The following is a 12,714-nucleotide window of genomic DNA, read 5'->3' on the forward strand; positions in this document are numbered from 1 at the left end:
AGTCTTGGCTTTTGACATTTCTAGGTGTGTGTACATATGTTGTTTGGTAAATGACATTGAAGGAGGTGTTGTGCTCAAGGTTTTATTTGCTCTGAATACTTTTTTCCTTTCTTCAACAATTTAGTGGTGTTATATGTTACAGGATTAGAGAAGTAACTTGTGGAACTAAAAGCCAGTACTTAAATGAGTAGGAGGACAGCTATTTCTAAAAAGTACGTGTATTTTACTCTTTTTTGGAATCCATATTGTCCATTCCACTCTGTGGAAGGAAGACTCATTTCTTCATGCAGGGATCATCCAGAGAGAGGAAACCTCCATGGAAGAGGAGATTGCTGGCCGGCACCAAGGATGCTTCAACCTTGCTGATGTTATGTACTTCTCCAAAAGGGGATGTGAGGCTGTTGCAGAAGATGAAGTCACCCGACGGTTCTCCTCTGAGGAGCTGGTGTCCTGGAATCTCCTCAGCAGAACCAATGCCAACTTGCACCATGTCAGCTGGCAACTGAGCCTTGTGTGGGTCGCTGGGATCCTAATTCGATACTGTCTCCTGATGCCTTTTCGGTGAGCCAGATGTAATTTGCTGGGATCTGTTTTTCATATATCTTTTGTGAAAAAGATGTGAAATAATCTGCTATTGACTACTGCAGAAAGGAGAACCTGGCATGACTTTGTTTTCCAAGATACCATTGAAACTCAGATATCCCCGAAACAAAAAAAAAGTGCTGAAGATGTACATTTCTCATGTTCCATATGTTTTATTAGTAATTAATTTGTTTTGAAAATTCAACAAAACTTTATAAAAACTATCTGGAGATCTTTTTGTTATGTAAAGTAACAACTATTTCAACTGAAAGGATCAGGCTCTACCTGTCTGAGTAAGAGACAGGGAGACTGTGTGCTGAACACTTGGGCTTTGAAGCAGAGCTGGTGTTCTGGGAGCACAGGGCTGGATGCAAAAAAAAGAGACATCCACTTGGGAGGTATTTAATTTTTAGACTTTTTAACTTCTCTTTTAAGCAAAACCAGCCTTTTATCATGCTGACCAAAGAGTTACAAATATTCATGTGATCTTGTAAAGGGCAGGAGCTTTTAACACTTCTTATTCCTCTGATGGTAGGACAGTACATTCAAAACATAGCTGCAGTGTGTAGAGGGATTTCGTACCAGTCAGTCACATAGCAGAGCATGTATGCCTGTTTGTAAACTTAGATATGCAGCTTAAAAAGACAATGTTTATGCAGAAATGGTTTCAATATTGGTTTTGCTCAGCCGTTAGTAACCAATGATGTTTAATTTTCATGATTATATAGTAGCTTACTGCTTGGGGTGGAAATACATACTGAAATCTTGGGATAGGTTTTTAAAAATGAAATAATGGGTCCTTTCTGGCACTGAGAAATCTCACCTGTATTAAAGAACACTAGCACTACTCGCCATCCTCTTTGAACACGGGGGCTTCTTTACCATGTGATAGCTTCAGGTTGAGGCATGGTGCTTTTTGGAGGATAGGCTCCAGGAGCACAAGGTTTTGTACTCAGGGCAGGGTTAATTGGGCGAAAACATGCTCGTATTATCCTGTTGGCCTTCACTGGTTTGTATTGCTAGTTGGACACTTAGTGGTGGAGGGAAACATTGTGAAATCGATCAAAGGGTTAAATAAAGGATTTTCTTGCTTGCTCTTCCAGTTTTGAGTTTTAGGATTTAATTAAGATTATTTTACTTTGTAGTATCTGCTTGGCTGTTTTCAGCATCCTCTTGCTGGTCTTGGCCACTACAGTAGTAGGACAGTTTCCAAATGGCAGGTGGGTGTTTGCTGAGGGCTTTTTTAATTTCTTTTTTATTTCTTTAAGAATTTGAATTAGTGTGGTGGAATATAAATCTGCTTGGGTCTGGAGGATTAATGTGAACTATCATGGAGGGATTTTTTTTTTTCTCTATTGTAAACTCAGAGCACTATGAGAGAGAGTAAGGTAATGGCATCTGAAAGTGGACATGCAATGTAAGCCGGATAGATACTGATGGAAGCGTGTCTTAGAGTGGGAAATAAAGAGTATGCTCTGCTTGAGTCCAAACAGGGCAAGTAAATAATCCGTCCTGAGCAATTCCATATTAATACTGTGAGATAGTTATGCCCTGTCAGTGCGGGGGGGGGGGGGGGGAGGTGGGGGGGAAAGGCAACAAACTTCAAATGTGACTCACCAGCTAAATATTTTTATATTTAATTAATGAATAAGTCAATAGCAGTTGCTTCCAGACAAAAATCTATAAAAAAAACCCCTGATTGTTATCTTCTCTGCTTTGAATCTGGTGGGTTTAGAATAGATTACAGTAGAAGAATGGCCCGAGAATACCTTTGATACCCAATAAGCTCCTCCTGTATGGCATTGTTAGTGCAACTGAACCTTCTTAATATGATCTCTGTAATAACAGCTATTGGGAATAACTTGGAGAGTTTATATTACGTTGTTCTATGAGTGACTACCTATAACTGGCAATGTATGTATGGCTTCATTTCTTTTAGGGTGAAATGCTGGCTGAGCAACCAGGTTCAGATGATATGTGCCAGATTAGGTGTCCGATGCGTGAGTGGTCTCATCCGTTTCCATAACAGGTGAGCGGTGCCGCCCTGCTCCCGTCGTTTTGGTATTCATTTCTCGCAGGACTCAATGTCTCAAGTTTCCGAGCGGGATTCTTATTTTGTCACTGCGCAGATACCGTGATGGCACAGTTTGATCCAAGAGTGGTTTGGATCATCCAGACCCCATCAGGATGCTTGCATGCCCTGCTGCGTTTTCTGTTGGGTACTGGCAGGGTATGCGAAGGTGGAGTAGTACTGTGCTCTTGATTAAATATACACTCAGATATTTTTCTCAATGTTTGTTGTGAATGTGTTATAATCGCACGCAAGAACATTGCCATAAAATGTTTGACTGTTCTATTAGCCAGTTTGGTAACTAATTCTTCACTATCTCTCCTAAAGTAAGTTATGGATGGTATCTCAGTAAGTTTTTGTCATATCTTGCTTAGTGGTGGAGATTTACATAATGGAGGCTTCTGAAGTATCTTTTTGTTTGTGCTTTAGAAAAGAAGGAAAATCATGCTCTAGTGTCTTTGCTTTTAGAGTTTTAGTGTGTCCGAGTAGCCTTTGATATGTACCTCTGTGAGTGGTAATGTACACAGCTACAGTGCATACCCCAGTCTTGTATCCTCAGCTAAAAGGAAACTGGTTTTGGTGAAATGCCAAAACTACTGGAATGTGAAGGGACTCTTGAAAGTATGAGGAAAGATGAATTATCTTCTGTAATGTACTGCCAGAAGTTTTAATGTATATCATAGTAATATTAATATTTTAAAACATTTTGTGTTTTACTTTCTGTTGATCTGTTGCTGAGCTGTGTGCCTTAAATGCTATTGTCACTGAGAGTCTCAGCTGTGGATGTATGCTCACTGGGTGGGTCACCTGATGAGGCCTGTACTCCAGAGAATAAACATTAAGTAATTACTTTTATGGTTGTCACTGCAGGGAAAACAGACCCCAGGAAGGAGGCATCTGTGTAGCCAACCACACGTCTCCACTAGACGTTCTAATCCTGGCCACTGATGGATGCTATTCTTTGGTATGAAAAAGAGAGTCGGTAAATATTGGTAATGTTGAAATGCCTGTAGATGTAGTGTTGGGTAAGAGGATAAACTTACTGGTAGAAAGCGTGGGATTTGATAGCATTCAAACTGGCATTCAGGACTGCAAAATAATAGACACAGGCAGGTGTGTGCACACTGTTGACCAAGAGGATTGGTTATCATTTGTCACCAAGCTTAGAAACATTTATCTGTGTTCAGAATTTTATCACTTAAGTCTGTGTGTGTTTGCATAATAACCAGTTTCTTTTGGGCTTGCAGGTTGGCCAGGCACACGGAGGGTTTCTGGGGCTTATTCAAAAATCTTGCATGCAAACCTCTCGGCATGTTTTGTTTGATCGCTCAGAAATGAAAGACCGTCATCTGGTGAGGAAAAAGTAAGGTAGTGAGGTGTTTGCTTAATTGTCCCATCAGGTCTAGTAATTGTGAGGCTCGAGTGTGAGCTGAGACTGTTCTCAGCCTGCATCTCTCTTTGGTGGGCAGCTGTAGGTTGTCACCAGTGTGAGGTCTGGAACGGCTCCATCTCGGGGAAGGTGCAGAGTGTAGCAATCCTCTACCCAGCCTTTGATCGTTTGCCCTGTAACCTCTGGGGATTTCCACATTGCCCCAGCTGTCCCACCTGCCACAGGCAGGAGCCTGTTCATTCGGTTTCCAGGCTGATGACTGGGGCTATCAGGACAGAAATCGGAGTTCTGTCAGCACATGCACTCCCCAGATCGTGCCTTGCCCTGGTACGTCTTTCATCAGCTCCGAGCATCAGAGCTGGTTATATCTGCTGTGAGTACAGGATAAAGGGAGGCTGATCCTAGCAAATAATTTTAAAAAAGTTAATAATTACCAAGGTACAACCTAGCTGCTGGAAGAGCATCCTGGAGAAGTGTCATAATATGTTTGCTTAATTAAATATTGCTCCCCAGGCCTGCAGTATTGATTCCTGGCAGAGACAGCATGTTGCACTTGAAGGATGTGGACAGGATTGACTCAGTACAGCAGTTCTGATATTCTCAGGTGTTTACAGAGACTGTTCTTAGTCGTCCTAAGCCTTCATGAAATAGGGTGCAATGCAGCTAAATTAAGTGTCTATGTGTTTGTCACTAGAAAAATGGAGAAGGTCCCCCCACACTGGATCATTCTCTCCTTTTTTTTTTTTTTTTTTTTTTTTTTTTTGATATCCGATGTTTTGGTTTTCTTTAATGCAGACTGGAGAGGAACTGCATGCTCTTGAGTCATAGGAAAAGTCAGGTGTCTCAGAAAACAGATTTTTTTGTGTCAGTAATCTGCTTAGTGGTAAATACATTTGTTTTACTACATTTGCTGCATCACTTAAAAATAGCAGCCTATCTCTTAAGAGATGGAGAATCATTAGGTACATATAGAACTAATGTTATGAACCTAGGAGGCATGAAAAGTTGAAATATGGAATATACTTCAGTCAGAAGAGAAGTCTGACTGTGTTCATAGCTGGAACCAGTCAAAGATAAATGGAAAGCAATTTCTACATTCTTCAAGTACCACCATTCTCTGGCTTTGTGTTAATTGGGTTAAAATGGTGAAATAAAACTGTATACAGTTTTGTAGAAAACCTACTTTTGCAACGAGCAAGACATAACATCCAAGATAAAGGCCTGAAACTAGCGTACATCCCAGCTGAGGCTACTGTCTGGCAAAGGGCTTTTCTTGTCCTATGTAAGAGGTAATGGATGTTTAGATTCTTGGCCAAATACAAACATGAGTCTTCTATGAAAATGAAGTATACACTGAAATTTTATTTTGTCTCCACAGAATTAGAGAACACATTGCAGATAAGGCCAAATTACCCATTTTAATTTTTCCGGAAGGTAGGAAACAACCGTATTGATTTTATTGCTCTTCTTACTTCTTGCCACCGAGTGCGGTTTATTATACCCAGTCTTTACAAGTGAGGTGTTTGGTTTTAGTCTGTAGAATTAATTAACTCTTGTGAGATATTAAAAGTCAGATTCTAATATTTTATAACAGTCAGTTTTATGACAGTCTGTTTGCTTCAGTGTATAGCATAATGGAAGAGCAAACAGGCTCTGGAATTATCTTTCAGAACTAAAGCTTACTTTCTGCTTTAACAACTTAAGTCTCCTTAAGACAGTTTAGGATTCGTTTGCTGATACTTTTCTTAGAGTGGATTAAACTCTTCATCTGTTTTAATTCTGGCCAGGTACCTGCATAAACAACACATCAGTAATGATGTTTAAGAAGGGAAGCTTTGAGGTAGGAGGGACCATCCACCCGGTAGCAATCAAGGTAATGTATCTGTAGTTTTCCAAACGGGGAAGGATTATTTGCAGAACCTTCTCATGCCAGAGAAGCTGTTCATGTGTAAACATTAAAAAGGGGCTTGTTCTGTGCGAATAAGGTACTGAATAAGCCCTGAGAAAATGCAGTTTTTCATGGTGCACGATGCCTCACAGTTCAGTGCAATATGGGAAATCTTTCACTGATTGTCTTTACAGCTGATTAGGGGCGACCTGAAAAGCACAGTTGGCAGTTGCTGTGCTGCGCGTTCAATTCTGCCCGCTCTTTCAGTCCTAGGGCTCCTGGCTCTTACGTGCTCTGGGGATAAAGGCACTCTTCTTGGTGCTTCCAAGGCTTTCTGAGGAGCTTTACCCAAGTCACCCTGGCTCTAGATATGTTAGTTACTTTTTCTGGAACTATAATGTTGCCTGATCTTACAGAAATAGTTAAAACTGGTGTGAGCGTTTTCAAGGAAACCACTGTAGTCAGCATATCTGTAGGTGACAAATCTTTACCATTTGAGTAGATCTATCTGGTTAGAGTTGAGATGCGCTTCAATGCCTCTGTCACAGTCTGGGGTTGTTTGTAAAGGTTAATAAACTTGTAATAAACGTTGAAATGTGGAGCTTTACTCTGAATTTTCTGCTGCTTTTAGGAGGTGTGATTAGATTTGCCGCTGACTTAAGAACTGTGTCTTCATGGCCAAAAAAGAGCAGCTTATGTGATTTAAACTAAGGTAGCAGGTCACGCCCTTTTGCTTATTCCTCTTGTCTTCCAGTATGACCCCCGCTTTGGAGATGCGTTCTGGAACAGCACAAAGTATTCCATGATGACCTACATTTTTAATTTGATGACCAGCTGGGCTATTGTCTGTAACGTGTGGTACCTGCCACCAATGGTCAAAGAGGTACTTATCCTTTCGTATGTTTTGAAAATGCTCATAAAATGTTGTCTGGGAAGAAGTCTGCGCTACCCTGCACGGTATGTTGGCATTATGTTTGTGAATCTTTATTGACAACTGAATGGACAAAGGCCAGAACACAACACTGTAGTCTTAAAATTGAGTGGGCATGGATTTATGTGGGTTAGTTATCTTCCAATAAAACTACTCTTGCAGAGATTCAGGCATTTCTGCACTGTGCTCCCTATTGCTTCTAAACAGCTTCTTTACTTGTGTGCAGCTGCCTTGCTTTCTTCTGCACCCAGAGACTAGAAGAGATGTTAAAATATGCTTTTATGCTGCAGGAGTCCTGCCTCTCAGCCTGGCACAGACCTCCCTTTTTTTACTCCGGGAGTGATCTATAGATTGAGACCTTCTCTTCACTCCATACTGGGGTGCTTTTGCCTTTTGTGTCCCCCCTCTACCTCCACCTGCACAGCTTCCTCCCACCTCCTTGTTTCTCAGCCCTGCAGAATAATATCCAGCTAATCCTTTTGCAGAATAATATCCAGCTAATCCTTTTGCAGAATAATATCCAGCTAATCCTTTTGGAGAGTATCCAGCTAACCCTTTGCCCAGCAGCTTTACCCCACAACTTGGCGCAATCTCTCAGCCCACAGCTCCCAGATACCAACCTGAGGCTGACAGAGCGGTCAAGGCCTTTGCTGCAGCACTGCCCCCGTTTGGTACTGCCCACCCTGGTCTCTGCTCAGCCCTAGTCTTGGCAGGGAAGCTGCTGTATCTTCAGTCCCTGGCAGTTCATGCAAACAGACTCCTGTGAATCACAGAATAGAATCATCTCGGTTAGAAAAGTCCTTGAAGATCCTGCAGTTTAACCACGAACCTCACACTGACCGTTCTCAACTCCACCAGATCCCTCAGCGCTGGGTCAACCCGACTCTTCAACCCCTCCAGGGATGAGGACTCCCCCCCCTGCCCTGGGCAGCCCATTCCAACGCCCAACAACCCCTTCTGCGAAGAAATACTCCCTAAGAGCCAGTCTAACCCTGCCCTGGCGCAGCTTGAGGCCATTCCCTCTTGTCCTGGCGCTTGTTCCTTGGGTCAAGAGGCTCATCCCTGGGTGCCTGCTGTCTGACAAAAAGGATCTCTTTAAGTGAGGCATGGAGAAAATGTGTAAGCTGCAAAGCAAATAATTATTTTTTTATTTTAATCTCAGGAAGAAGAAGATGCCGTTCACTTTGCCAACAGAGTCAAGGCTGTCATTGCTGCTCGGGGAGGAATGTCTGTGCTTCCTTGGTAAGAAGCAACACCTCTGAAGTTGGGTTTAAAGCATATTTAGGTGTTCTGTCTTCTGAAATGTTAGCCTGGAATCTTTTAAAACTTCTTCTAGTTTTGCTTTGCTTGGGCTGTAGTCCATCACCCTTACTGACTCTTGAGTCAGAAAATACTACTTTATCCTTTGAACAGTTCCACTAGAATAAATATAGTATAAAACCAGAGAAACGTAGCTGACAGGTGGATCTGGTGAAAATAAATTATTTGCCTGCTAAATGCAGGATTAAAGGAAAGGCATTGTTTCTGTTGTGTGGTAGTCTTGGCAGTACAGATAATTTAGCATCGTGTTGCAAAAGCCCACATTTAGAGTGAATGCTGTTTTGACTACAGGGTCTAAATATTGTAACGTTTTTCTGCTTTGACCATGAATTGAGGCTGTTTCTTTTCTGTATCTTTCAGGGATGGGGGACTGAAAAGGAAAAAGGTCAAAGAGTCTTTCAAGGAAGAGCAACAGAAAAAATATTGCCAGATAGTAATAGAAAATGGATCTGTGGGAAATGGAAATGTTTATTAAATGGTATTTATTTTATCTCATTTCTCTGTGACTTCCCCACCAGAAAATGGGCTATTTATTATATGAAAACTGACAAGTTTTCCTTCTGTCCCTGTAAGATATTTTGCATATGACAGAGCAGGGAGATCATAAAGAGACAGTATTTTGTATTAAATAAGGATATCATTTTATAAATAAGAAAACTTACAATAGACTAGTAAAATTCTCTCCGATGTTGAGTGAGAGGAATTTGCAATCAAGTTACTTAAGTTCAGTGAAACACTGGTTTTCTTCAAATCTTTGAGTTACCCTGAAGACTTAAATCGCAACTTCTTAACTCGTAATAAATCACCTCTGTACTCCCAGCCTCTATCAATGACTTGGACTAGTTTTCCTGTGAGCCACAGTCACTGTGTTGCTGTAGAGATGGATCTCCTGATGGCAGAAGACATGAAGCAGTTCACCAAAATATGTTTTCCAAATTGCAAGTTGGAGAGGAAGTGTTGGAGGCCAGAAGCAGTCACTGACTTTCCCCTCCGTGTCACGAGACGGGATGGTAGAAAGTTTTCCAAGGTCCCACTGACAACAGCAGAACAGTGTCCAGGGCAGCGCATCCCCTATGCCTGGGTTTGTGGTGCTGGGATAAGTTAGTCACAAAGACAATGTGGTAGAAAAATATATTTTTAAATTATATTGTGTCTTCTGATTTTGCTGTATCCCTTTCTGTGTCTGTTTGTATGCGTTACACAAATTAAAGAAAACCTGTGATGTGATGTCTGTTATCCTCTGTTGTAATTACTTCTGGATAGCCACCTGCTTGTGTTGCCACTTGATGTGAAGGCTACTGATTTGCTCTCAGTAGAGAGAAATATTTCTGTCACAGTATTTTTTGGGGTAAAATATTTGCTGTTAAGTAACTCCGATGTGGAAGAATCTGGCTTCTTTAATGATCTGAATGTCACTAATGAAACATGCGTGAACGGGTGTTATTTGGCCTAAGTTGCTTTAAGACAGATGAGTTAGTAAGGACAGTTAGTAAGATTTACGTTGGCTGAGGTCTCAGCAGAGATGGAGAACCTCTCGTGGTGAGCAGAAATACACCCGCAGAAAGACACGTGCGCAGATCTAACGCTGCCCAGCCCTGCAGAGTGTAGAAAATTAATATTCAGCAGTGAGAAGCGCCCTGAGGCTGCGTAGCACAGAATTACTACAGAACTGAGCTCTCCTATTCCGTGGCCTGGCGTAAAACCCCTGGGTGTAGTTGCTACAGGTATGTGAATTCTCTTGGTGGATCGGTCAGTCCAAACTTTGGTGTCAGGTAAGCAGCAGGAGACACTACCCTTTTACAGACCTGTTAGCCACCCAGGTAGGGAGGGGGCTAGCAAGATGTCTACAGAAGAAAAGGGCTTCAGGGTCTCCTGTTATGAAAGAGGCCTGCTTGCTCCTGACTGTAGTAAGCTGTGCTGCCATCTCTGTTGAAGCTGTTGATCTAATTTCTCGGTACAAAAATATGAAAAAATGTGACAGACTCTCTTGATAACTTAAATCTCTTCAGCATGCCAGAGTTTCAAATTGGGAGTTTTTCCTTCTCTGTGACTACTGTCTGAGAGTTGCTAAGAGACTTCAAGGGGTTAAGACGAGTGTGGGCAGCATCCTTCCATGCTACTGTGTGCTGCCTTCCTGCTCAGAGGTAAAACGGGCGACAGAACAGGCAAAAAGAGGGGCCAGAGACAGGAAAAGATGGGGAGATAACTGTTGGAACCAAAATGTTCTCATTTGGGCTCTGCTTCTGTAAGACATCAGGAGATGACGTGCCTTTTTTCCAATCCTGCAGCATTCCCCCAGCTCACCAAAAGGAGAAGAGCTCTTGGGTGCACCATCCTCATATGGCTGTGACTCCAAGTCTTGTAGAAGTATAGTGGAAACCTCTGAATGTACGAGTATTTTGTGTCACCTGTTGAGCTGTGGGAGGAACAGTGGAGTTGTCTATGCTTTATCTGCCATTTTTTGGCTGTCTTGACAAAATAAGTCAAAAACTCTGTGAAGTAGGTGCTTACCTACAGAACAGAGAAATTTAAAGCAAAAGCCCAACCCACGAATTTGTCAATGATGAGAGTGAGGTGTGTTTTGTTAGCTGCAGGTAAAAGTGCCAACCTGACTTAAAATAGAGGCTATCACAGAATCATCTGGGTTGGAAAAGACCTTGAAGATCATCTAGTCCAACCATTAACCTCACACTGATTGTTCTCAAGAATTCTATTTTCTCAAGAATCTCTATTTTGTCTTGCCCTGTTTTGAAGGAATGTTTCTGGGTTTTGGTGGTGCTTGCTTTACCTGCCTTCCACCTCCCCCTTTCCTTTCTCTCGATATTCTGTGTTTCATTTGCATTTATCAGCAGTGGCGTGGCAATTGCTTTTAGCTGAAATTGTACACTGCCCTTAGAGTGCTGAGCTTGTGGAGGAATGGATTGTTTTCCAAAAGGACACCACAGGTGTGTTGTCTTCCTCCAACAGGAGGGCAGGGTAACTAAAAAGAACACGTCATGATGTCAGTGGGAAGCTGCTAAACTGCAGCTTAATTTTCACAATCAAAGAACTCAGGTTTGCGTTACTCTTCCTCTTTGCTTATCTTCCACTGGTCTTGCAGGAACCAGGCTTCTAAACTTTGAGGTCCTTTTTTATTCTGTACTTTTGCAGGATCACACATAGCATGGTCTTGTGCCCACTGGTAGGCTTAGATGGAAGAGAACTAATATTTCAGTTCCCACCCCAAATAACCCTTTAAAAAAATGTGTCAGTGTAAGCAATATGTTTTGTTTTGTTTTTTTTTTAATTTGATAGCTGTGCAAGCTACACAAAGATGATAATCTTGGAGAGGCCTGCAGCTCTGTCTTCCTCAAGAGCACAAACTTCCTCTACTGTTCACCACTTACTGTGTTTGCCCTTCAGCTCCTTACCCAATGTGCCTAGCACTTTCAACTGGCTGGGTGGCCTCTTCTCCAAATCAAATATGGGGGCTTTCTGATACAGCTCATCAGCGTGGAGAAGACCTACACTGTAAAACATGGCCTTGCTTTGTAACTTGGTGCTGCTGGCTAATACCTACGTACGGAACATCTAAGTGATGCGAACTGTTGCTGTGGCACTAACGTGTTGTGTTGATGAAACTGGAACAAACCAGAAAGGTTGTAGGTGCATCCATCTGGAACTTTGTAGAAGAATTTTAAATACAACCTCTGGTATATTTGAAACAGATTTTAAGGCCTAGTGAAATGTGTTCAGGACTGAGCTATCTTGTGATACTACCAAGGTAACCAGAATGCTGCTCCATAGGCCTGAGAAGTGTTCTTAGCCTGGTCCTTGTATAGTCCCAGCCCAAGGCTGGTTTAAAACCCCATCAAGCTAATCCTAGAGAGACAGTTTTAAAAAAGGATGATGAATTGACTAAACAAAGGGGTTTTGCTAGATTAAGAGAATTTAGGACATAGAAACTGCTTGCTCTACCTAAGCTTTTAACAGAACATCTTGAAGTCTTTCTCAGAATTGTGCGAGATGAAAACTAGTGGAAGGAAGATGATGACCAGAAACTGAAGCAAGAATTGGAACAGAATGATGAGAATCAGCTGAAGCTGTGGAATATAATGGACTTCTGAAATTGATGAAGAACTAAAAGCTAAGAGTTCGTGGCAAAACATCAAAGACTTTTGTATTGCATAATGTTATGTAGAATCATATATCTAGAAGGCGTTTTTTGTTAGCCACGGCCACTCCCTGAGGTGATGGCCCAACTCTGAGTTGTTAATAAAACCGGCCTAGAGATACCCACAGTCTGGTGAAATTCTGCCTAAGACAGTGGGCCATGAGTTGAAACTAAACGTATGTTGGAATAAGTGAATAAAACCAGGCCCTCTCCCTGTGCCAGTTGGGGACAGAGTCAAAATAGCTGCTTACACTAACTCTTGAAGACACCACTGATCAGCTGTGTGGATGAAAAACCAGATATATTTAATAAATTCCACCTTTAGATCCTTAATAAAACTCGTGCGGCGTGTCCAAGGTGCAGCGTGGAGTCTTTGTGC

At 41.9% G+C, this 12,714-nt stretch overlaps 1 protein-coding gene across 14 annotated transcripts in view; it reads left to right on the forward strand.

The window, feature by feature from the left end:
* The window catches only part of LOC141943025 (glycerol-3-phosphate acyltransferase 3-like), a 31,728-nt gene extending 19,626 nt beyond the window's left edge, over positions 1–12,102 (forward strand). For 7 of the 14 annotated variants that reach the window (XM_074867462.1, XM_074867464.1, XM_074867461.1 and 4 more), the window contains 11 exons: positions 291–561; positions 1,728–1,802; positions 2,522–2,611; positions 3,524–3,617; positions 3,901–4,016; positions 5,210–5,332; positions 5,422–5,477; positions 5,831–5,916; positions 6,686–6,814; positions 8,025–8,104; positions 8,543–9,409. In XM_074867462.1, coding sequence (XP_074723563.1) covers positions 317–561; positions 1,728–1,802; positions 2,522–2,611; positions 3,524–3,617; positions 3,901–4,016; positions 5,210–5,332; positions 5,422–5,477; positions 5,831–5,916; positions 6,686–6,814; positions 8,025–8,104; positions 8,543–8,657 — 1,209 coding nt within the window. In that variant the 5' untranslated portion in view covers positions 291–316 and the 3' untranslated portion in view covers positions 8,658–9,409. Of the gene's footprint in view, positions 1–272; positions 562–1,727; positions 1,803–2,521; positions 2,612–3,523; positions 3,618–3,900; positions 4,017–5,209; positions 5,333–5,421; positions 5,478–5,830; positions 5,917–6,685; positions 6,889–8,024; positions 8,105–8,542; positions 9,410–11,476 lie in introns of those variants that run through there. The other 7 variants (XM_074867454.1, XM_074867453.1, XM_074867456.1 and 4 more) reach the window with 7 other exon arrangements.
* The last annotated feature ends 612 nt before the right edge of the window (positions 12,103–12,714 follow it).

This window comes from Strix uralensis, chromosome 4, assembly GCF_047716275.1.
Source record: "Strix uralensis isolate ZFMK-TIS-50842 chromosome 4, bStrUra1, whole genome shotgun sequence".
NCBI lineage: Eukaryota > Metazoa > Chordata > Aves > Strigiformes > Strigidae > Strix > Strix uralensis.